Below are 24,942 nucleotides of genomic sequence, written 5' to 3'. Positions count from 1 at the left end.
TCCCACCAGGTAGCCAGCAAGCAAAACGCCAAGCCATCCATCGCACAGCGCTTCCCCATGAAGACCCGAACCAAACAATAAGATGCTCGAAAGACAGAGTGGTGGCCAGTGTTACTCCATCACTACAACGGCACCGAGCTCCTTCATCATCGCGACGATCTTCTCAGCCTCCTCCTTCGGCACAGACTCCTTCATGGTCTTGGGCGCGCTCTCGACGAACTTCTTGGAATCTACTAAGCTGAGACCCAGCAGGTTCTTGACTTCCTTGATGATCTTGGGCTTGGCCGCAGCGTCGAATGACTGGAGCTTGAGGGTGAACAGAGTCTTCTCCTGAGCCGCTGGCGCCTCCTCTGCCTCCTCAGCGGCCGGAGCAGCGGCAGCACCACCGGCGCCCTGAGCAGGGGCAGCGACAGCAAAGCCGCCCACCGGCAGGTCGGGAATGTTCAGGCGAGCCTGTGTTCAAGGGAACGGGGGCACATGTTAGTTCGATGGCTACATCATCCAAGCATCTCATTCTTGGCCAGTTCGAGCCCACAATGGGGTGAACGGTGGATCTCGCGCACCTTGAGGCTGGCAACAAGGTCTGCCGTCTCCAACAGGGTCAATTGGCTGATCTGATCGACGATTGCGGCGATCTTAGGGTTGCTAGGAGCAGCAGCCTCGGTCGAGTTGCACCTCCGCGCCACGCGTTGCTGCTGCTGGAGAAGGAAAGAGCTCGAAGCACGAAGGGGGGCAACCCGGAGCTGGCGGGCGCAGCACTGGGCCGCATACCGGCAGGACAGCGACATGGCGACTGGGAGACGGGTAGATCTGTCTGGGGAGGGCGGGAGATGGTGTTCGGGCCTATTGGGCTGTGGGTAGAGGACCTTGAGACGTCGCGATGGGGTTTCTGGACTCTGCTGGCGTCGTTGATTTCCGGAGAGTTTTTCGGCCGTCGTTCGTTCGAAAAGTCTACCGGCCCGCGCCTGATTGGCCGCTGTGCTCGGGTGGGCTGGCACGGCGCCAAGACTTGCGGGCGGGACGAAGTCTGGAGAATGGAGCAAAATAAATCCGAGTTCTGCGCACCACACTGTGGCCGAGGTGGAGCTCTTGGGCTGACAGGGTCTCGTTCCAGACCCCTGGTCCCTTGTCCCCTCACTGATGCAACCGCACTGCAGGCGTTCGATTGCCCCACCTTGAATTTCAAGAAAAGAAAAAAAAAAGTTGAGATGGGAACTCAAGGTCGGTTCATATGAGTTTCGACTTACAAGATGAACTTTACCATCTAACACCCCCAATTTGACATTGAGCCATCCCAACTCTTCAAGATGGCCACAATCGACGTTACCCGGCAGAGGGTGTCTCTGCTCGGCGACGCGGCAGCTCTTCAGTTTCTGCCGCGCGAACTCACGGATGTGATCCGTGATGATCAGTCAACTCAACTCCTAGATGCTGTCGCGAACGCATCTCTTATTCCCGCCGTTACCGACAGGATTTTTGCCCATTTCGAATCCGTCTTTGCAGATGTTTGCGCGCGATGGGTCTTGTCACATCCCCGACTCGATGTGAGAGTTCTCGCATCGTTTGCTCGCATCCTACCTTTCTCTCCGTCTCTCTCAGTCTTCCTCATATCTCATCTTCAAGGGCCGAGTCAGGGACAACGGCCGGAGCCTACTTCAGGGCAGGCTCAATCTCAGGGACAGGGGACCGAGAGTGCAGGGAGAAGAGTGTCGCGACTCGGCCCCCTAGATCTGGCTGCCTTCTCAGATCAAGATCTCCCTGTTGTCCTGTTGGCGCTGTGGAGGCTCAACACCTTTGATAAGCGCACGTTCTCGCCCCTCTCAAGACCGTCTCAATTGCAGTCCCTTTTCCAGCACCAACTCCCTACCGTGAGATATCTCTCCATTCGAGTTTTTTGTCAGTTCCATGATGCCTCAGACCAGAAGGTCGAGGCGCTGGTATCAAGATATATCCCTAAGGACACCAGTCTCGTTGCGGATCTGGATGGCAGGGCAGCCGATTACGCGTTCTTAACTCTGTATGAGGACGCCCGGCATCAAGAAGTCCTCCGCCTTCGAGATAGTCTTCAACAAGCCCCGTCATCCAACTCTGTCCCGCCATCTGTCCCGGTACAGCATCTCACCCCTCTTGTTGTCAAGTATGGCAACACAGTCCTGCCGCGCCCTTTGGGCCCTGTAAACACCCCTAGCACGCTCGCTCTCACTCCAACAACCGTGGAAAACCTCGAGAACCTTGCCCGCATATTGCAACAACCAGGCCCTATCCTGTTGCATGGTCTGTCCGGCGCCGGTAAAACGTCCTTGGTCCATGAAGTAGCGAGGGAGCTAGGAAAGCAGAAAGAGCTTGTGACGCTGCATCTCAACGAGCAGACCGATGCTAAGATGTTGCTTGGCTTGTATACGACTGACACCAAGCCCGGCTCCTTCACATGGCGCCCTGGTGTCTTAACCACCGCTGTTAGAGAAGGACGATGGGTCCTGATTGAAGATCTTGACCGAGCGCCCACTGAAGTCATGAGCACTCTGTTGCCCCTGATTGAGCGCAGTGAGCTCCTGATACCTGGCCGTGGAGAGCGCATCCAGGCTGCCGCCGGTTTTCGCCTGTTTGCGACTGTCCGCACTTTGCTCGGGATAAATGACCGGGAGAATTTGCCAAACATGATTGGGCTACGCCTTTGGCATTTGATGCACGTCAAGGCTCTCCCCCGTGAGGATCTAGTGGAGGTAATTAACGGGAGGTATCCTCTGCTACACAAATACACTTCAGGGATACTTGCGGTTTTCGATCAACTCGTTGCTTGCACGAGCGGGTCAACTCGTCTTGCCCTTGGCCGGACGGCTTTGGATCGACCCATCGGCACTAGGGACCTCCTGAAATGGTGCAGTCGATTGGATGGTATTTTGCGCGCTGCTGGATGTAAAACCGGCGAAGAACCCATCACTGACACCACACGGGATCGCATGTTCCTTGAGGCCGTCGACTGCTTTGCTAGTCACTTGCATGAGCCTTCATCTCGAAGTATCTTGATCACTGCAATTGCCAAGGAGATGCATCTTTCCTCTGAGAGGGTTCAACATTACCTCACAAGTTACGTCCCGGAGCTGGAGGATACCGAGTCCAGGTTGACCATCGGACGCGCCTCATTTATCAAGCAGAAGCGCTCCAGTCGGGCTGCCAAGTCAAGGAGACCCTTTGCCACAACAGTCCATGCGAAGCGTCTACTTGAGCAGATCGCCATCGCTGTTAAGCAACGAGAGCCAGTTCTGCTGGTCGGTGAGACCGGTATTGGCAAGACGACGGTGGTGCAGCAGCTGGCAGATTCTCTGGGACACCAGCTTGTGGCCGTCAACCTGTCACAACAAAGTGAGGCCAGCGACCTCTTGGGTGGGTTTAAGCCTGTGAGTCCACAGAGCTTGGCAATGCCGCTTAAAGAAGAGTTCGAGGAGCTCCTCGAGAAGACCGGCGTCTCTATGGAGAAGAATAAGGAATACCTGGACCGGATCAACAAGCGGTTCGCCAAGGGCCGCTGGAAGGAGATCTCAAAGGAATGGAGGAAAGCCCCTAAGATGTTTGAAGCGATCCTGGCCAAGCTTGAGGCTGGCGCAAAGGCTCGGTCTGTGACAGAGAACGGTGATGGCCAACCGGCCAAGCGTCGCAAGACTGAATCTTCCAAGCTACAACGCCTGTTGGATCTCAAACCACGGTGGGAGCAGTTCTCTCAGAGCCTCGATCAGTTCGACCGGCAGCTCGCTAGTGGCTCGGCTGGCTTCGCCTTCGCCTTTGTTGAAGGCAAGATTGTCAAGGCCGCCCGCAATGGTGACTGGGTTCTTCTGGATGAAATCAACTTAGCATCTCCAGACACTCTTGAGAGCATATCTGGGCTCTTCCAGCCAAATCCATCTCTTCTCCTTTCTGAGACGGGCGAGATTGAGAGGATACAGGCACATCCCAATTTCCGGGTGTTCGGTGCCATGAATCCAGCGACCGATGTGGGCAAGCGCGACCTCCCGCTCGGCTTGCGGTCTCGCTTCACAGAGATCTACGTTTCTAGTCCGGATCGTGACAAGAAGGATCTTCTTACCATCATCAAGACATATTTGAAAGGGAATAACAGCAACATAGATCGGCTGGCCGACGATGTTGCAGACCTATACCTCGAGATCAAAAGGCGGGCGGAGGCTAAAACCCTGGTCGACCAGGCGAATGAAGTGCCTCACTTCAGCTTGCGCACCCTGACCCGCGTCTTGACATACGCTAATGATGTTGCGCCTTTCTATGGCTTGGAGCGGGCTCTTTACGAGGGTTTTTGTATGTGCTTCACAACACTGCTGAGTGAAGAATCAGAGCGTGCGGTCATGCCCCTGATCCACCAGCATTTGCTGAAGCGTCCTGGCATCCTTACCCAACCTCCCAAGAAACCCGCCGACGGGAAGCGTTATGTGATATTCAGAAACAGGAACAAGGACCACCAATACTGGCTTCTCCAGGGCAATGAGGAGCCAAAAGAACGGGAAGACTATATCATCACGCCCTACGTTGAGAGGAATCTATTGAACTTGGTCCGCGCAACGTCGACCCGCAGATACCCGATTCTGATCCAGGGTCCAACATCGGCGGGTAAAACTAGTATGATCGAGTACTTGGCCAACTACACTGGAAACAAGTTCGTTCGCATCAACAACCACGAGCATACCGATCTCCAGGAGTATCTTGGCACCTACGTATCAGACTCAGAGGGCAAGCTCAAGTTCCAGGAAGGCCTGCTGGTCCAGGCTATGCGGGAAGGATCATGGATTGTGCTCGATGAGCTGAATTTGGCACCTACCGATGTCTTGGAAGCCCTCAACCGTCTTCTCGACGATAATCGCGAGCTTCTGATCCCCGAGACACAGGAAATCGTGCGCCCACACGAGAATTTCTGCCTGTTTGCCACCCAGAATCCCCCCGGTCTGTATGGTGGTCGCAAGGTCCTCTCTCGTGCGTTCCGCAATCGTTTCCTTGAGCTGCATTTTGACGACATTCCCGAGAGCGAGCTGGAGACGATCCTGCAAAAGCGGAGTCGTAACACCTCTCCACCGGATTGCCGTCGTATCGTTGCCGTCTACAAGCAGCTCACCCGTCTTCGCCAGGAGAGCCGTGTATTCGAGCAGAAGAACAGCTTCGCGACTCTCAGAGATCTTTTCCGATGGGCTCTGAGAGAGGCCGATACCCGCCAGGAAATTGCGGAGCATGGCTTTATGCTGCTTGCCGAAAGGGTCCGCAAGCCAGAGGAACGAGAAGAAGTCAAGAAGGTCATTGAGGAGGTCTTCAAGGTCAAGATTGACGTGGACCGTCTCTACGACTTTGAGACCGCTCGTGAGTTCAGCAACGTCAAGGCTAGGAATAGCCAGGGTGTCATCTGGACCCGGGCGATGCGCCGCCTGTATGTCCTGGTCAAGCGCGCCATCAAAAACAATGAGCCCGTGCTGCTGGTTGGAGAGACCGGCTGCGGCAAGACCACCGTCTGCCAACTTCTTGCGGAATTCGAGAAGAAACCTCTGCACATTGTCAACGCTCACCAGAATACAGAAACTGGTGACCTCATCGGCTCTCAAAGACCCGTGAGAAACCGCGGTGCGATCCTGGATGCGCTCCATAGGGATCTCCAAGAAGCTGCCGCTATGCTCGGTAAGGAAAACGACTCACTTGAGAGTCTTCAAGAGTGGTACCGTACCCTGGGACCCGAGGATCTTGCAAAACTTCCCGAAAGCCTGAAGGCCAGGATCCAAGCTAGTACAACCCGAAGCAGGGCGTTGTTCGAGTGGTGTGATGGCAGCCTGGTTCATGCCATGAAGGAGGGGAGTTATTTCTTGCTCGACGAGATTTCGCTTGCCGATGACTCAGTCCTTGAACGTCTCAACTCTGTGCTCGAGCCTCACCGCAGCCTCCTCCTTGCCGAGAAGGGCATCACAGACTCCTTCGTCCAAGCCGCTGAGGGCTTCCAGTTTTTCGCCACCATGAACCCTGGTGGTGACTTTGGCAAGAAGGAGCTCTCTCCGGCTCTCCGGAACCGTTTCACCGAGATTTGGGTTCCGTCCTTCACTGACGTTGAAGACGTCCACGACATTGTTGTCTCCAAGCTCGACTCCAGGTTCAAGCAGCAGCGTCCTAGCAAGAAGGGTGCAAAGCCCGTCTCGCGCATCATCGTCGAGTTTGCCTCTTGGTTCGGCAAAACATTCCGGCCGTCGTCTACCACAGCCTTCTCGGTCCGCGACATCCTTGCGTGGGTCGAATTTATGAACAACTGCCGCTTTTCATCTGTTGAACTCGCTCTGCTGCATGGTGCCTCTATGGTCTTTATCGACACTATTGGTGCCAATCCTTCTGCCCTGGTCGCCGTTGACCCGCGCGAAATGGCCACCCACCGCCAGATGTGTCTCGACCAGCTCAGTTCGCTGTGCGGGGGCGTCGATTTTGCCAAGTTATACTTCCAAGAGCCACAGGTTACCATCAATGAGAAGCTGCTCACCATCGGCGACTTCAGCATTGACCGGTCCATGGCCGGTGGAGTTATCGACCCTGGCCATGAGTTTACTGTTCCCACCACGAAGATGAACGCCATGCGTGTTATCCGTGCCTTGCAGGGGACCAAACCGATCCTTCTTGAGGGTAACCCAGGCGTGGGCAAGACCACTCTGATTACGGCGCTAGCTCGTGCCTGCGGGCGGCCGCTTACGCGCATCAATCTGTCGGATCAGACGGATCTCATGGATCTGTTTGGCACAGATGTTCCTGTCGAGGGTGCTGAGGCTGGAAATTTCAAGTGGCAGAATGCCCCATTCTTGGAGGCCATGCAGAAGGGTGAATGGGTTCTGCTTGATGTAAGTTGTGTTGTCGTTTCCATTCGTTTCAACTCGCAGTTGCTGATCGATATGCTCTAGGAAATGAATTTAGCCTCTCAAACCGTTCTTGAGGGTCTCAATGCCTGTCTTGACCACCGTGGAGAGGTATATATCGCTGAGCTGGATCAAGTGTTCAAACGGCATCCAGATTTCAGGCTTTTCGCCGCCCAAAACCCTCATCATCAGGGAGGTGGTCGCAAAGGTCTTCCCAGTTCATTCGTCAACCGTTTCATCGTCGTGTATGCGGATGTTTTCTCCAAGCAAGACCTTCTTCAGGTCATGGCTAGGAAGTTCGACCAGATTGGCACTGAGACTCAACATCAACTCATCGAGTTCATGTCAAGGCTCGATGACGAGGTCGTTACAAGGAGATCGTTCGGTGCTTTGGGTGCTCCTTGGGAGTTTAACCTTCGAGACACGCTTCGCTGGGGTGACCTATTGACTTCCCAGGATGCTTTGTTGTCTGGTCGTAAGCCAGATGATTACCTTGATATCATTATTCGACAACGCTTCAGGTCGGAAAAGGACAGACAACAGGTTAATAGGCTGTTTGCTGAAGTGTTTGGTCGTGAGCCGGAGGATCATGGCCTGTACCATGATATTAACCCCTATTATGGTCAGGTCGGGCTAGCAAGCCTGAAGAGGAACCCGCTGTCTCAGCCGACACCATTCCCCAGCATCAATCCGGTGCCAAGACTTAAGGAGATCGAATCACTCATGATCGCTGTCCAACAGGACCTCCCATGTATTCTTGTTGGTCCTTCTGGCAGCGGCAAGTCGGCTTTGTTAGCATATGTTGCGGCCCTTGCTGGCAAATCTCTCGTTATCTTCCCTCTTAACGCCGATGTGGATGCCATGGACCTCATTGGAGGCTTCGAGCAGGCAGACCCTCATCGTGACCTCCAGGTCAGTCTGTCAAAACTCGAGCAGGCGCTTCGCGACGAGATTCTCGGCACCCTTCCCAATCCCGTCTCGGATGCTGCTGTAGACCTGATGGCTTCGCTGCACTCCCTGACCGGTGAAGCACACGAATATGAGCTTCTCCTTCCTCTGGTTGAGACCTTGAGAGTTAGTCCCTCCATCTCTGCTGCTCTTGCCAATCATCTTGCCGAGGCGGGAGAAGCTCTCAGGAAGCCTTTGACCCTGGAGAACCCCCGGTTTGAGTGGCTTGACGGCGTCATTGTGCGCGCAGTTGAGACAGGTGCCTGGCTGGTCCTGGACAACGCGAACTTGTGCAGCGCGTCCGTCCTTGACCGGCTTAACTCATTGCTCGAGAGGCCCAACGGCATCCTCAGCATCAATGAGCACAGCGGTCCTGGTGGAGAACCGAGGATCATCAAGCCACACCCAGAATTCAGGATATTCCTGACCGTCGATCCCCGGTATGGCGAGCTTTCACGCGCTATGAGGAACCGTTCGATCGAGATTTATCTGGAGCCTTTACCAACCGCGTCCATCTCCGTTGCTGGGCGCACGTCATCTGTTCCTGTCGAGGGAAGCTTGCAGAGGTTCCATGCTGCTGCTAAGATCCTAGAGCAACAAGGTTCGGAGGATAGGCAGCTTGTCTCTCTGGCTTTTGATGTGTTGTCCCTCAATGACACCAACCGGCTTAATGCCTACGCGCAGGCGGCCCGCGATGGCTTCTCTCATTCTGCTCCCTCATTGTTGCGATCTCCTGCCGCCCTCGAGTATCTCGGCCAACTTACGGCTTACATCCACTCTGAAGATGCCGCTTCTCTGAGACAGGCTATCGCTAATCTTTACGCGGCCTCGCCTGAACGGATGTTGATGCCGTTGCACCCGCTTATCAACTCTCCAATAATCCAGCTCTTGGAGCACGGCCGTGAAGGCGCGGCATTTTGGCTTGCCAGCTGCTACGAGTTCTTTCTTGACATTCTGCGTTCCGAGACGGCCATGGAAGCGCAGCTTGCCAGAGTCAATGTCAGCAAGCCATCGTCTCTTAACCGTCTACAGAGGTCCTGGGTCGCAGACAAGGTTGCCTCGCTGTCAAAGGACTCGACCGTCAATGCTGTGCGGTTCCTTACGTCAGCACTCCGGGCGGTCAGGGCGTTTGTATGTGAGACGAGTGAGCCAGGTGGTTCTTGGAAGTTACGCAGCGCGGTATTGAGACGTCTACTGCTGTTCTGGAAGCGTACGTTCAGGGCACTTATCGCATCGTCTTTCGAGGAGGCGCGTTTCCAGGCCCATCTCACTCAAGGGTTGAAGCTCCTCGCCCAATGCATATCCGCTCTCCAAGGGCAAGACAGTGATCAAAAGCTTCTCACCATGCTGGTCGGATTCTTGGAGCGAGATTTCGTCGTTGGCTTCAAGCTGTCGACTGGTCTTAGTATGGAGGTTCTTTGGCACCAGCTACGACCGGATCCGATCCCTGATCTGCAGACGTTGGAGCAGGTTGCTGAGCTGGAACGTCTCGCAGACCGTTTCGATGCTCTTCGCTGGCTGGTTGACGTTAACATCTCCACCCTGCGTACTGTTCAAGACTCCATGGCCCGCGTCTACGCCTTTGTTCGGACTGGCAAAGGAACTGCTGGTGAGCTAGTCAAGGACCTGCAGTCAGAGATCACAGCCTTGGAGCAAAAGATCGGCGAGCATTCGAGTCCACACCAGCCCTTCTTCGCCTCCAGCTTCGAGGGTTTGAGGCAGGCTCTCGTTTTGCATCAGGTCTCCCAAGAAGCTACCCTACAGCAAGGCTCATCAGATGTCGACGTCCTTTCAAACCTCCCAACCGTCACCCTGATGCGTCTACAGTGCCTGAAGCGGACGCCTCTGCAAGCGGTCGACTACATCCTCGCCCAGGATACCAATGATGTTCATCCTTGGGAGGGCACACTGTCCAAGTCGCTACTCCTTCGATATGATGCAGCCTCGTCGGCAAGCCTGCATGAACTACGTTCCTTGGAAGTGGAGATGCCCATCATGGGTCGGGTATTGGCTGGCGCCTCTGAGGCTCTTTCTACTGATCCTTTGATTAAGGCCGAGAAGCTGTTGCTTAAGCTGCTAGACCAGGTACTGTGTGCTCATGGCGAATTATTCAAGGGCCAGGCTGCTGCGATCTATCATCACATCCTTAACAATAAACATGACGATAGCCCGCTCTCCCACTCAACCCTTGAATCATGGCTTACGCAAAGCAGCTCACTTCAGCTTCCTCAGGAAGTGCCCCAGCATCTGAGTGTTATCTTCGAGAAACACTTTGCAAAGGCTTTCCTCGCGCTTGCCGCATCGGCACGGGGCTTCCAGCCGCGCTCGGCGTCGACTTCGGTCGCTTGGGTGCGCTTCGCTCTCGGCTGTGTGGAACTCTTCGTACCAGATAAGATCTTTGACCCGCATCACCGGGCTCAGACCGAGGCCGAGGAGCACCAAGAGCTGTACGACAGCCTGCAGCAACAGATTGCTTCTCTCGAAGCTTTCGAGTTCTCCTTTACTGGTCAGCGCACTACCAGCCTGCGCGCCAAGATCCTGGCTGAGGAAGCTCAGGGCTTGGGTGAGCCACCTACCGTGCAACAAATCTATCGTCCTGACGGTAGCGAACTTCGTGGCCTGCAGAGCGAGTTCAACAATGTGCTGAGCGCTCTGATCAATAATGATGTTGCCGCAACACATCTGCGCTCGTTTGTCGCCGAGACAGCAGGCGATGCTGCTGAAGAATTGGCACTCGTTGAGCAAAATGTAGTCTTGCTGATTGGGCGCCTGTCCACACGGTTCGGTGCCTACCAGGACATGACGATGCCTTTGGTGAGCTTCTTGCGCTGCTTGAGGTTCGGCTTGTCTCTTGGCCGCGGACTTGGAACCAAGCCCCAGCAGTCTGAAGAGGGCGATTACGGCGCTTTAGTTGGTGTTACTCCTTTCCTAGGCGGCAATGTATGGAAGGCCCAAACTGCTGGGGAGACGATGCCAGTCCGCACACTCGAGTTCCTGGCACTCGTGCAAACCATTGCAGCTGTCGAAGGACGCGATAAGCTTCCTGTTTCCTTGCGTCGCATGCTGCACGAGTCGCTGGCCGCGTTTCACGAGGAATGGTCGAAGAAGCTCGAGGCCGATCGGAAGGCCGAACAGGCCAAGACTAGTTTGTACAGGTTTAAGGGCAGCTTTGAGGACCAGGAAGAGTTCGACCAGGAAGAGTTTGACCAGCTTTTCCCGGATTATACGCCGGATGAAGATGGCGTGACCAGACCCAAGAAGAAACCCCGGCACGGTAGTCGCGAGCTCTCAGTGTTGTTGGCTGAAGCGCACGAAAAGATCTTCCTGCAGTTGCAGGAGCCTCAGCAAAGTATGCGAGAGCTGGTCGCGAAGGTCGCTCGTCGGTTTATCCGGGAGAAGCGTGACTTGGCCATTGCGGAGCCGGAGTTAGATCGCGTGCTCCTCCCAGCTGCCTTCCTGGTCTTCGACGAGCAAGTCAAGGCCTTCAATTCTGAGGCTAACCAGCCTGGTGAGTCATCAACATACAACTTCTACACCGATCCGAACCTTGCCGAAGTCCGCAAGGTGTTGAGCCTCGTCAGCGCCATCAAGATGCGCTTCCTCGAGCTGCAGGGCATCGACGAGATTGGCCATCACCAGACCCTCGCCGATGTTGTCCAAGCATGTGACAAGATTCTTCTGGACATGGCCATCGACGACCCCCTGGCACGCGTCATCACCGCTATTGAGCGTTTGTATGCTCATGTCTACGAGTGGCACGAAGGTGGCTGGGCCACGAGGGAGCACAAGGCGATTCCTCTGTACGAGAAGCTCCGCGATATTATCTGCCACTGGCGACGTCTCGAGTTGTCGAGCTGGTCACGTTTGCTCGATGACGAGATAAAGAAGCACTACGAAGACGCCAAGTCATGGTGGTTCATCGCTTACGGTGCCGTCATTTTGAAGCCGTGCGCCATCCTACAGCAGGGTCTGGACCTTAAAGAGCATACTGTTGAGCTCTTGGGTATCCTAGAATCCTACTTCACGGGTGCCACCGTCGGTCAGTTTGCTGCGCGGCTGTGCCTTCTGCAACAGCTCAAGAACCAGCTCGATCTTCTTGTTGTGGATGAGCCTGCTCTAACCGTCGTTCGTGATGCCGTTGCCAACTTCATCGTTTACTACGGCCGGTATCAAAACAAGGTTCGCGGGTTTATCAGCGCCGGTCGAGAGCCATTGGATAGGAGCATGAAGGACGTATTATTAATGTCCAAATGGCGTGACAAGAACATCGAGGCTCTCAGGGACAGTGCGCGGAAGTCTCACGCGAAGCTGTTTAAGATTGTGCGAAAGTTCCGTGCCGTGTTGGAGCAACCTATCAAGTGCATTACCGATCAGGGGCTTCCGGAAGAAGACTACTCTAGCGTTAGTACCGAAGGATCGGGTGTGAAGATGACGATGGCTGCAATCCCTGGCGACCAGAAAGCCATCTCAGTCTGTCAACAGACTCTCCCTGGCATCCAGAGCCATCCGCACTGGACCCGGATATCCAACCTGCCTGTCGTCCTAAAGGCCATCGCTAAGTATGGTACTGTTCCTGCTGTTGCCATCAATGCCGCTGAGACCCTGGACACTTACGTCTCCGACCTGGTCTCATCTATCGCCTCACTGAGAAAGGAAACCCCAAGCGAGTTGACAGATGAGAACAAGGAGCTTGTCCGTCATCTCAAGACTCGCAAGGTTACTCTCTACAGCGACACTCTTAAGACTCTCCGTGCGATGGGTTTCAGCCGCAACTTGGGCACCAACGTTCTTGCGAAACAAGGTTCAACTGCTGTGGTTCTCGTTGACTCTGGGCTGGTGTCGCAGCCAGGCTGCGCTGCGCTCGACGCTACCGAGTACTACTACCACAAGATGCTCGACCTGGCCCCACGGTTCCGTCACGCATCACTGGAGCACTCTGATGACCTCAACCGCGAAGTCGTGAACCGCAGCATTGGATACCTCGAGGGCGTTCTACACGTCATGTTCCGCCAACGGCAATTCTTGGCGCGTGCGTCTCAAGCAGAGCGCAACCTCCACGCTGTTGTTGACTTCGTCAAGGAACTGTCGACCGCTGGTGCCGGGCTGTTCAAGGCTGAAAAGCGCCCAACGAACCACGCGCAGGTAGTCCGCTGGCTTGTGCAGATCCTCAGGTTGGGCATTTACCTTGTGGACGTTCATTCCAAGCATGGCGGCATCGACAATAGCGATGTACGCAAGAGACTCGATGGGTGGGCTGAGACGTTCGCGAAATTGGATGCTGCGCAGGATAATCTGCCGCGACTCCCTGATGGGTTTGGTTCAGTTCCCGGCGATGAGCTTCGCAAAGATGTTGAGAAAGAGCTAGAGGTCCTTCGAAATGGCTTAGATAACATTGCGCGCAACCGGCCCGACCTGGCCTTCGTCATGCAGCAGATTCAGCTCTGGACCAGCATCCAGACGACGGAAGTTATTGATGGCATCCATGAGAGCGAGAGTATCGACAACTTTGCCGCTGCAGCACTAACGCTCTCCAGCAAGGTCCTAGTTGCGTTGCAGAATTTCCGCAAGGCCGCCAAAAGTCTCCCAACTACAACTGAAGACGCCGGTTGGCTCATCCAATACAGCGACAGCCTGCAGCAGTCCATCGACGCTCTTCGCATGACTAGGATTACTCAGGAAGTCGAATCGCTCTTCGGCCGCCTGAGGGCTCTCACCACGGATCAAGACACAGCAACAGCCCTCCTGCGTCTTGTCTATCCAATTCTCTCTCAGTACCTGTCAGTTTGCTCACACAATCTTTCTCGGTTTGTCGACCTTCATAGGACGACTTGCCGCCTGGGCTACCAGCTGGCAGCCTCTTTCGTGCAAATTGCCAGCCAGGGCTTCTGTACGCCACAAGAGAAGAGCAACGAGGAATCCGGAGAAACCGGCCAAGTGGAGAGCGGCACTGGCTTGGGCGAGGGCGAGGGTGCCGAGGATATCAGCAAGGACATCAAGCCAGATGAGGACCTTTCAGAACTGGCACAAGACCCGAACAACAATCTTCAGGGAGACATTGAACACAACGAGGATGCCGTCGACATGGGTGAGGATGAGCTTGAGGGCGAACTTGGCAGCGTGTCTGGCGAAGATGAGGACGAGAAGGATGGCAAGGATAAGGATGGTGAGGAAGAGGAGGAGATGGATGAGCAGGCTGGTGATGTGGACGATCTGGACCCCACTACCGTTGATGAGAAGATGTGGGATGGCACTGATGAGGACGAGGCCGAGAAGGATCAGATCGGTGATAAGGAGAAGGGTAAGAAGGATGATGATCAGAGTGCAGCTGTGGAGAAGGACAAGAAGGACCAGCAGAAGGGAGATGAACAGCAAGATGATGAGGGAAATGCTCCTCCCGACGAGGCTGGAGATGAAGATGCTGAAGCTGAGCCTGGCCAGGAGATGGAGGGCATGCGGGAAGAGCCGATTCACCAGGATCCAACTGCGCAAGAGACGGATACTCTCCAGCTTCCAGAGGATATGGATATCGAGATCGATGATGAGGGTGACAGTGATGAAGATGATCTGGACGACCTGTCGGATATTGAAAAGGCTGAAGATCAGGAGGAACCAAAGGTATCTGAAGAGGTTCCGCGCGGTGATGAGGAAGAGGGAGAAGAAGACAAACGCGAAGAGGAGCACCAGAAGGACGAGAACATTGCTGAAGAAGAGGCTGAGGAGGAAGAGGAGATTGATGCAGCCGGTGATAGAGAGGAAGAAATGGAGGTGGATGAGAAGGAACAAGAGCAAGGAAAAGAGGAAGATGGTGAGAATGAGGAGAACGAAAGAAACGATGAGAAGAAGCAGCCACTTCCTGATGATGGAACCAGTATAGACCAGGAAAATGCCGCTCCCAGTGAGGTCAAGAATGGTGGCGGTCAGGCTCAGGAAGAAGATGCCGACATGCAGGATGAGGACAGTGAAAACAAGACTGGCCAGAGGGAACAAGGTGCTTTGGGCAAACAGGCGGCTGAGGAGGATAAGGCTCCAGGTGGTCAAGGTGTGCTCTCCCAGCTGGATCAAGACCAAGGCCAGGCCGACAAGCCCGAGGACGACAGGCGATCGCAAGACGCACAACCCTTCAAGAAACTTGGTGATGCGTTGGAGCGCTGGTACCGCAATCAGCGGGACATTCAAGCCGCTTCGGAGGACCAAGATCAAAAGAAGAGCGAGAACTCATCCGAGGACCTGGCTAAGGCCGAGTTCCAGCATCTCCAGGATGAGAACGCAGAGGCAGACACCCAGGCCTTGGGGACGGCAACAAATGAGGAGGCTAAGCCGATGGACGATGTCATGGCCATCGACAACGAGATGGAGCAGACTGGCGACCAAATCATGCCAGAGGATGATGAGGAGGAGGAGCAAGGTGATGTGGAGATGGAGGACGTTGACTCTGCTGGGCAGCAGGATGCTGCCAAGAACGACCGTGAAGATGGGCGATCTGGCGTTGCTACGCGCAAGGGAGCTTATGAGACGGATGACAAGGACGATCTCCCGCAGACCAAGGCTACATCTGAGGAAGATCTTGAAGATGAGCAGATCAAAGAAGCATCCTCGCAGCTTTTGGCCACCCACATCTCTGACGAGCAGTTAAAGCGGCCACTCCGTGACTACGGCGAGGCACTTGAAATGTGGTCGACCTTCCAAACCAAAACCCAGGCGCTCTCACAATCTCTCTCATCTCAGCTCCGCCTCATTCTCACGCCCACCCAGTCAACCAAGCTCTCTGGCGCCTTCCGCACAGGCAAGCGGCTAAACATCAAGAAAATCATCCCGTACATCGCGTCCAGCTACAAGCGCGATAAGATCTGGATGCGCCGCGCCATCCCATCTAAGCGTGCCTATCAGATTCTTCTTTGCGTAGACGACAGCTCGTCCATGTCAGACGACAACCGCTCGACAGCCGGCAACTTGGCTCTCGAGTCTCTGGTCATGGTCGCCCGTGCACTCACAGTCCTCGAGGCTGGCCAAATCGGCGTCATGGGCTTCGGCACCGACGTCTTTGTTGCACACGCCCTGACTGATCCTCCCTTTACCTCTCAAGACGCTGGTGCCCGCGTCCTGCAGCAGTTCACCTTCCGCCAAGACAGTACCGACATGGTTCTCCTGCTACGCCGGACAATCGATCACTTCCGTGAAGCGCGTCTAATTCAGGCATCATCGTCGCGTGGAGGTGAAGATCTCTGGCAGCTGGCTCTTATCCTGTCTGATGGTCTTGTTCAGAGCCGCGACCACGCACGACTCCGGCCTCTGCTGCGCGAGGCGATGGAGCAGCGTGTCATGGTGGTCTTCATCGTCATGGACGATGCACGCAGCCGTAAGGGACATAGTGTGCTCGAGCTCAAAGAGGCGCGGTTCGGCCCGGACGGCGTCCCTGTCATTCATCGGTACTTGGACTCATTCCCGTTCCCATATTACTTAATTGTCCATCATCTGGAGGATTTGCCTGGCGCGTTGGCGGCATTGTTGAGGACTTGGTTTGCGGAAGTTAACTCTTGATCTGTTTAGATAGATAGTTTTTGTTCTTGTTGTTAGTGCATGCAAATCATAGTTTAGAGTCGTCAAACACTGACTTACCCCCCTTCCCATCTGTTTTTCCAGCTCCATACTTTCTATGCCTAGCTCCCCCTTTTTTGATATCCCCAACTTCTAGGTGTATACGTTGAAAATGACAACAGATGACTATGATCATGTAGGACAGTATGTTTCTGGTCGGCTTCCTAATGAACCACTCTGAAGGTCGTCGAAACAGAAAGTGCAGACATCGGAATCATGAATGTCGAAGATTTAACACCTAACGCACAGATCTCCATTCGCTGTTTCGTTTGGCCGTCGTAAGCGGACGACAGATCCCTACTCGACAATGACTAGCGGTACCGGATTCAATCGTTACAGCATCTGAACTGATTGATGGCGCTGCCCCTGGAACGGTACTTGCATGTGCTGACGATGGCACTATTGCCTATCGGGACCCTTCCTACGATAGCTAGTGCATGAAAGACTTTATCAAGCATTTCAGTTCTGGCCTATCCCACCAGAGCTGTTGAAGGTGTGTCTTTGAGACTCAGTACGTCTGCTTTTTTGGCATGTTGCAGCAGAATGGAAAACTGTTTTGCCTCTTCATAAACTGTACTTTTTATATCATGAAAAGCCAATCTGATAAATAAGAGTGTCAAGGATGTTCCTGTGTCGTGAGCACTCTAATTCTGCTGCATAGGGGGTGTGCAGTGACAATTCCGCCAAGCGTAAAGTTTGGACCTCACCAAATTCCGAGTCTTCCTGATCTCCTGAGAAGAGTCTCTGTTCAATGCGAAGAGGCATTTGGTCACCGCCTAAAAGACGTCGAGAAAAATCAAAAAAATTGCCCTCAGCACGCTATCTGGGGAGGAGATAGACCTGTTAGGTCTTCGAACTCATTCTGTAATAGTTTCTCGTTCTCTCTTGGCTGTCAAAAGCCCGCAGCCACAAGAGGTTATGGTACCAGGCTCACCTGCTCTCATGTTAGGATGTTCAGATTCCTAGCTGTTCCTTCCAAAGCATTTGATTTCTCCTCCTGGCTCTACGGTATACGAAACGATGTCGACACTGCATTTCGCAGGACTTTCTTCCATTCTTGATTCCAAGAGATTCGGTTCGTTCACGACAACGACTCTAGGAAGAATGTCCCCTATGAGATTCTTCGGATGGTTTTCACAGAGCACTCTTCTGCATATGCACGGTAGCTGGCTTAGCATGGAGTCGACCTGCTATCGCTACCAGTTCTCGAGTCAACATCTTTCGCTACCAAGAAGCTAGTTGGTCCCTACACGCTACTAAAGATAGACCGCGAAACACCGACCTCTTTCTTGCCTTCTAGGTGCAGAGAGTTCGACAGGGACTTTTGGCCATCAGGTACACACGAAAGCTACAAAGAATGGAAGGACTATCTTCTAAGGAGAGGGATACAGATGCAGGACACTGAAAGTTGTCAATGTTTTTGTGTCCTTACAGGGTGGACTCTCTTCAAGTTGCTCCTGAGGCGGGCTAGGAAAGGACTACAACGCATTATCCAGCCTTTTCAACAAGGGAGTTGATTAATCGTTGATAAGATTTTATGATAACAGTTTTACCTCATTTCGTGAATCTCTTTGGACATGTCCCAGTCTCAATCATGTTGTGGCCTTGCAATTCCCTATCTACTCATTACTTAGTAAACCACACCAATGTTGCAGGCTGGACAATAGGACATTTAGACATATGGGATCACCTCATCACCTTACCAAGGATAACATCGATGAGGCATATGCTTTTGAGCTCTCCTTGCTGGGGAAGCTCATGGAAGAATTTGAAGAACAGATAATTGTCATGTTCAAAATAGAGGAACACCAGAAACAAGGACATTATCAAGTTCTGGCGCGATGATTATCCAGCTAGAATGAGTGAGATATTGCAAGATCTTATGGGAAACAAGTTGTCAGATGAGAAAAAAAAGGGGCTGCCGAGGATGTTGGAGTTGTACGGGAACAGGACTCGGAAGGTGAAATCAGGGTGTATGGGCCAGAAGCCCCACGATCGCGGGAGTCCAACCCATATCGTGGGGATACCTGGGACTACTGGCTCTGGGAACTGGATCAGATAAAGGTCGATGGATGCTGAGGTTGATCAGAGTAAGCTATAGTGCTGGAGAAGAGCCCTTTGCGCTATCTCGCTACATAGACAATGTCATGCTCTTGTCAGTCTTGTGTAGTGGAGGCCTCGATGCCTCATTTTCTACTCCAGGACTCATGCCAAACTGGAAAATGCATCTTTCTATCGCACCTTCATGGAAGACTCATTCATTTTATGACCCTAAACCCATATGATATACATGCTTCGGTGCCCATTTCACGCGTCTCGCATGCCCTTTACCCTACAGCTAAGATCCAGGTAAATTCATCCTCATGGACCAACCAGACCAACAGCACAAGACGAAAGCGAAACCGAAGCAAACGATGGGCTTAATCCAGGAGCATAAAGACGAGATAGCTCCGGGGAGGGGGGCATGCATGAATGAAAAATAAAATCGGTTGGAAAGAAAAACCCAGAGAGATATTTGCTAACGCGAGAGCTTCGGAAGAGATATAATAACAAACACATGCTGTATGAACCATGAATAAAGAGTCCACCCAGCCCTTCATCAAATAAGTAAAAAGCCGGTAAGTAGGTAGGTAGTATCCCATGTAGTAGTTATGCACCGAAACCGTTTTATCTCCATCCGCCTCAACCAATTCTGGTTATCTTCATTCCAACAAACAAGTAAAACCCTTCTCTTTCTGTTCATCCCATTAGAAAAGTCAATCCCATCATCATCATCATCAATCCAATCCTTATCAAGCCACCATATCCCCTCTCAAATACACCCACGGCTCGTCATCCTTCCCGCGACTCCGACCTTGACTCTGTTCCTGGCTCTGGCCTTGACTACTCTGGCGCTGACTGCTCTGACCTTTACCTTGAACCCGACCCTGCTCACTAGCACCTGCACTAGCAGCTGTGGCTGGAGCAACTGCCGCAACACCACCAAGCCCTTCCACACTCTCCAACACGACATCCGCCTGACTCCCATCGCTCTGCTGCACCTGCCCCTGTGCCTGCATCTTCTCCATCAACTGCGCCAGCCCCTGACCAGCCTCTTCAGCCGCCTTGGCAGCCGCAGCCATCAACGCAGCCGTTCTGTGCTCATGCTCCTTCTTCTTCTCACTACCAACCAACTCGCCCTGCACAAGCTGGATATCCTCAATGGTATCATTAAACACAGACGTGAGCGTGCTCAAAACCGCCATGCGGTTCCACTCGTGCCGCGTGTGCCAGATCACGTCCATCAGCTCGCGGTAGATCTGTTCGAGCTGCTCGACGCTGCAGCCCACTGTGCGCTCGGCGAGGGTTTGTCGGAATTCTTCAAGAAGGCCCTCATGGATGACTGCTTGTTGCGAGGAGACGATGGAGCGGCCTGAGGCGCGGAGGGCACCAACCAGATTGGCTGGGATACCCGCTGAAGGAGCTCCTCCCCCAGAGCGCGGGGTGTGGGGTGTTGCGAAGCTGCCGGCAGAGGAGCCACTCGACGGGCCGGATTGGTTGTTGTTGTGGGAGGCGCGTGCATTGTTTGAGGGTTGGCTGGGGCCAACGCCGCTGCCGCTGCCGTTGCCGGGGTGTTCCTCGGGGTTAAGGATGTTGCCGAGACTAGTGACTGAGGGTTTGCCAGGGACGTTTTGTTGTGAGGAGGACGGGGTGTTGTCTGAAGAGCCACGGCCGGGAGGAGGGGGCATCACGCCCAAGCGGGCGGGCAAAAGACCTGCTGCAATGGCAGCTGCCTGGGAATGAGCCCAGCTGCCGCTTGTGCTTGACTGGCTGCCGCTGGGGAGAAGAGGCTGCGAAGCTTGCTGGAAATGGACGCCCTGCTCTTGGGTGTCGATAAGGGAATTCTCCTCAGGGCCGTGAGCCGTGCCGTTAGTATTCTGCGTGCCCCAGCCGGTAGACGTACGATGGCTCGACAGCTCTGACGTCTTGGTAGTTGAAGCCTCATTGGCGATTGCCGACGGCGCCACACCCGGCGGAACTGTAGTGATGGCAGATCGTTGAGAGAGATGAGTGCCTTGGGTTGCCCTCATCGAGCTCTCAAGGTGAGTACGAGGACCGAAATGAGGCCACTGAACAGGAGAGGACATCTCGGCGCGCGGGAACGACAAGGGCTGCGTCTCATCATCGACGCCACTCATATGAACGTCTTCACCATCCTGCCGAGAAGTAGATGACGTCCCGTTTGTCAACCGATGCGAGTCCGCACCGTCCTGATGCCTCTTAGACTCAGGACTCATGATGGGCTGGAACCTAGCCGCCGTCGCAGCCGTCGTTGTCGTTCGACGGGAATTGGCCACACGGGCCATTTTCGTCATGGATAAGCCCATACCAACTGGGCCCTGAGAGTCACTGTCCCCGTCTGCGTCTGCGTCACCCATAATCTCAGACTGGACTTTGTCGACGACCTGCTGCAAGGCCGCCTTCTTGCGAGCCCTCTCTTCGGCCTCCCTGGCCCGCTGAAGCTGTCTCTCATAGATCTCGTCGAACTTGATGCCCATGCTTGCCAGGCTGATAGCAATGTCGTGGACGTCGACTTCAACATTCGTGCGGAGCTCGTTAGCCTTGAGGGCCCTGTCGCGATCACCGATGTTCTTGGCGTCGAGATAGAGTCGGTTGATGTCCTTGTAGAAGTCAATTGGCCGGGCGTAGTAGCCATTGGCCAGACGCTCCTCGATCGTCGTAGTCTCGAGATTGTAGAAGAACTTGCCCGTGGCCTTCTCACGAATACCCGGAACTCCCTCTTTGTCGGTAGCAATCTCATATGGCCGGCTGGAGTCATCCTCGATGTCGGGACGCACGTAGTTCGGATCGGCCTCCTCAAACAGATACTGAATTTGGCTGAGGGGAATGACGGGCTGCCTGAACTTCCGGTACTTGCGGTTGATTTGGTCCATGATGGGCTGCAAGCGCATCTTCAGCAGGTTAAGGTGATGCAAATCTTGTTTGCGCTGGGCTCTGATTTCTTCCTTCGTGAGCGTCCTCGGCGGCGGAGGAGGAGCGACAGGAAGATCTTCAAGCACGCGCTTCTTGCGATTAGCAGGATCGGGGAACTCAGGAGGCAACTTCCTGATATGATCGATGATATTGGAGAAGAACTCGAGACGGTTATTCTGGTGCGCGTTAGTTCCATTCCGAAAAAAGTCGAGGCTAGCAAAAAAAAAAAAGGCATAACTTACCCTTGTAGGCTTCTCAATTACGACACGGTTCTTCTTCGAAAAGCCAAACAGATCGCGGAGGATCTCAATCGGCAATTCAGCAGGCGGGCACTGCGCGGTCGCCAGGAGCAGGATAGGATCAGAAGGAGGAATGCTCCTCAGCATGCTGATGAAGGTTGTGATCGCCACATCGGTCATGCTGTTCCACCAGACATCAACCTCAGGGATGAAGATGACACCCGGCTTGTGCCGCTTCACTTCGACAAATTTGCTCACAATGACCTGCTCAAGGGGTCTGCCATCACCCATGAGACTCCCCAGGTCCATAGTCTGAACATGAACACCTTCCAGATGGTGTAATACGGCAGCTGCCAGGTAGGCTTGGCCCATGCCAGGGTGGCCAGTAATAAGAAGGCGAGGACGGAAGATGCGGCAACGCTCGAACTCTTGAGCCATAGCCTCTCTGCCGAAGCCGTGGTCAGCATCTTCGATAGGTTCGTACTCGGCCTCCTCCAAGGCGGTAATCTTCTTCTGACGGGGCAGGATGTTGTCAAGAACCCGGAGGATGGCCTGATACTGGTTCTTAAGAAGCGGCTCAACAAGCTTGGGCAAGGGGGTAGCAGATGACGCGGTCGATCTCTCCGATGAGGGGATCATCCTCTTGACGGAGATCATGAAATCGGTTGCCGTGATCTGGATCTTATCGGGGTCCACCACGAGCTTTTCCTTAGACCTGTAGATTTGCGGATAGGTCCTCTGGATCGCGTTGAGAGCAGCCTCGGTGCACAGGGCCCGAAGATCGGCACCACCATAGCCCTTGGTATTCTCAGCCAGCGCATTCTTGAACTCATCAGAAAGACCCCAGTCTCGAGTATGGATGTCGATGATAGCGCGACGCGCTTCGAGGTCAGGCAGGGGAAAGTAGAACTCTCTGTCAAAGCGACCGGGACGACGCAAAGCGGGATCAATATTATCCGGACGGTTGGTGGCACCGATGACGATGACCTGACCGCGGTTGTCCATGCCATCCATCAAGGCCAGCAAGGTGGAGACGATGCTGGCATGAATCTGTTCCTGCTTGCTAGACCGGACAGGTGCAAGGCCATCGATCTCGTCGAAAAAGATGATACTGGGCTGGGTCCTCTTCGCTTCCTCAAACAGCAGCCTGAGCTGCTTCTCGGCTTCACCAACCCACTTGCTCAGAGCATCGGCACCCTTGCGCATGTAGAAGCTGATCCGGCGGCCACCGGCGCCGACCGAATTAGCCAGGGCTCTTGCAAGAAGAGTTTTACCGGTACCGGGAGGACCATGGAACAGAACACCACGAGGAGGAGTGACGTGGAACTTCTGGAACAGCTCAGGGTACAGCAGAGGAAGCTGAACCATCTCCTTGAGTTGGTTAATGTGGTTGTCTAAACCACCGACCTTACTGAAATCGACAGTCATGTCGACACCGAGAGGGTCAGCGTCGGCAAACATTTTCTGGTTCTTGACCCTGCCAACCTGCGGCGTGGCGGCGATGCCATCAGCGCCGACAGGGTTGAACAAGCCAACAGCCGGACCGGTCGTGGTAGGCGTCATGCCGACAGTGCGACCGGCCATCTCGTCGTCGCTGCTGTCCGAGTCCACGCCGGCGGTGGCGCCGGTACCCCAGGGACCGCCAAGCAGGGCACCAGGACCGCCGCCGCCACCAAAGGGCCCATAAGTAGTGTTGAGAGCGCGCTCCCAGACGCTGCTGCTGGCACCTCTGCCTCCCCTGCGATTTCTTGCAGGAGTAGCCGCCGGCGGCTCGTCCTCATCTTCTTCCTCAGCCAAAAGGACAGCATCAATGGGCGGAATGCTGTAGTCGACAGGCTTGGTGCGGCGCTTCTTGGTGATGCGCTCCTCGTACTGAATGGAAGGAGACCGACGACGGGTGCGACGGCGCCGTGATGTGCTGGATGCACGGAGCTCCTCAAGTTCCTCTGCCAGTTCATCCTTGTCAATTTCGATTTCGTCATCGTCGGAAGAGTCACGGCGACGGCTTCGTCTGCTACGGCCACGAGTGCGGCGCCCGCGAGGGGTCGGGGTGGATTCATTCTCACCCTCGTCATCGTTCTTTTCGGCCTCTCCCTCGGAACCGTCGTTTTCGTCGGAATCTTCAACAGGTTCAAAATCGCTGCTGGGCTCCTGGGCCTTTCTGCTGCGACCACGGGTCAGGCGACGGCCTCTGCCACTGTTCTGGGTCTCGGCCCCAGCTTCCTCAGTGGCAGCAGCAGCAGCCGCAGTCGCTCTCCTGGTGGAGCGTCTCGTGCGAGGAGCATCATCCTCGTCATCATCATCCTCGGCAGCCGCCGGTACATTTTCCTCCTCTGCCTTCTCTTCCTGCTGGTCCTCCATGGGAATATCCTCAGTCTGGGCGGCGTTGTCCTCGCCCCCCGCATGCTCGGACTCGTCTCCAGTCTTAGTCAGAGCGAGCTCGTTAGTCTCGCCTTCAGCATCCTCCTCTCTGAGTTCGGTTTCTTGCGTGGCTTCCTCGATTGGCTCAGGAACTTTCTTGAGGCCCTTTCCGCCGCGAGTCGAGCGAGTGGTCCGGACCATGGCTTCCGGGCTCCTACTTCTAGAAGCTCGCGCCGGCTGAGCGTGCCTGCCCGAAGCTGACAATTCAACGAAATCTTCCTCAATTTCCTCGGTGCGGGCTCTAGTGCGCCGAGTGACGGGGCGAGGGGTCGGCGCAGGCTGTTCTTCTTTATTACGATTCAAGGCTGCCCGAGTCGCGCGCGGGTTTGTTTTCAGGACGACGATTTTCGAGGGACGACCCTGGGGCTTAGCCGGGATATCCTCCATGGCAGGCTCGCCGTCATCCGAGTCCTTAATCACGTCTTCTTCTTCCTGTCCCTCCTCTTCTTCACCGTCGTCAGTGCTTTCCTTGTAAGACGCGTGGCGGAGGGCAGCTCTTCTCATTCGTCGGCCGGTCGACGTCAGAGGAAGATCCTCGTCTTCCTCGTCTTCACTTTCGTTAAACGATGCGTCTTCCTCACTATCAAAGACGTCATCGCTGTCGTCAGTGATGTCGGAGCCCCGGTAACGGTTGGACCTCTTGCGCGACGACTTCGCCTTTGATGAGCGCGACTTCTTGCTACGGCTCGTAGCCCTCTCCTCTTCGGGGTCGAAGTTCTCGTCCTCGGGGTCGGACTTGTTGGGGTCAAAACCCTCAAGGGGATCGCGCTTGCGCTTCACCATGGTTCAAAGCTTGTCCGAGCGACAAATCAAAACAGGCGCCAGCACGAAAGAAGTCGTGCACAGTCAAAGCTGTTGGTGCAAAGGGACAATTCGCTACTAACACACAG

General features: G+C 54.5%; 3 protein-coding genes across 3 annotated transcripts; 1 reads left to right on the top strand and 2 right to left on the bottom strand.

Annotated features, from left to right (window-relative positions):
* Positions 1-111: 111 nt before the first annotated feature.
* CTHT_0069760 (mitochondrial 54S ribosomal protein bL12m) lies at positions 112-788 on the bottom strand (the record flags this gene model as incomplete). Its single annotated transcript, XM_006697191.1, has 2 exons — positions 112-453; positions 564-788. 2 exons carry the CDS (start codon positions 786-788, stop codon positions 112-114), a joined length of 567 nt encoding a protein of 188 aa, XP_006697254.1.
* Positions 789-1,307: 519 nt separating this feature from the next.
* CTHT_0069750 (uncharacterized protein) lies at positions 1,308-16,361 on the top strand (the record flags this gene model as incomplete). Its single annotated transcript, XM_006697190.1, has 2 exons — positions 1,308-6,860; positions 6,921-16,361. 2 exons carry the CDS (start codon positions 1,308-1,310, stop codon positions 16,359-16,361), a joined length of 14,994 nt encoding a protein of 4,997 aa, XP_006697253.1.
* Positions 16,362-19,210: 2,849 nt separating this feature from the next.
* On the bottom strand, positions 19,211-24,835 carry CTHT_0069740 (uncharacterized protein; the record flags this gene model as incomplete). Its single annotated transcript, XM_006697189.1, has 2 exons — positions 19,211-21,568; positions 21,635-24,835. 2 exons carry the CDS (start codon positions 24,833-24,835, stop codon positions 19,211-19,213), a joined length of 5,559 nt encoding a protein of 1,852 aa, XP_006697252.1.
* Between the last annotated feature and the right edge of the window lie 107 nt (positions 24,836-24,942).

The sequence above is a fragment of the Thermochaetoides thermophila genome (genome assembly GCF_000221225.1).
Source record: "Thermochaetoides thermophila DSM 1495 unplaced genomic scaffold scf7180000011822, whole genome shotgun sequence".
In the NCBI taxonomy this organism is placed as follows: domain Eukaryota; kingdom Fungi; phylum Ascomycota; class Sordariomycetes; order Sordariales; family Chaetomiaceae; genus Thermochaetoides; species Thermochaetoides thermophila.
The sequence above is the reverse complement of the archived record's forward strand: the minus strand, read 5'-3'. Positions and strand labels throughout refer to the sequence as shown.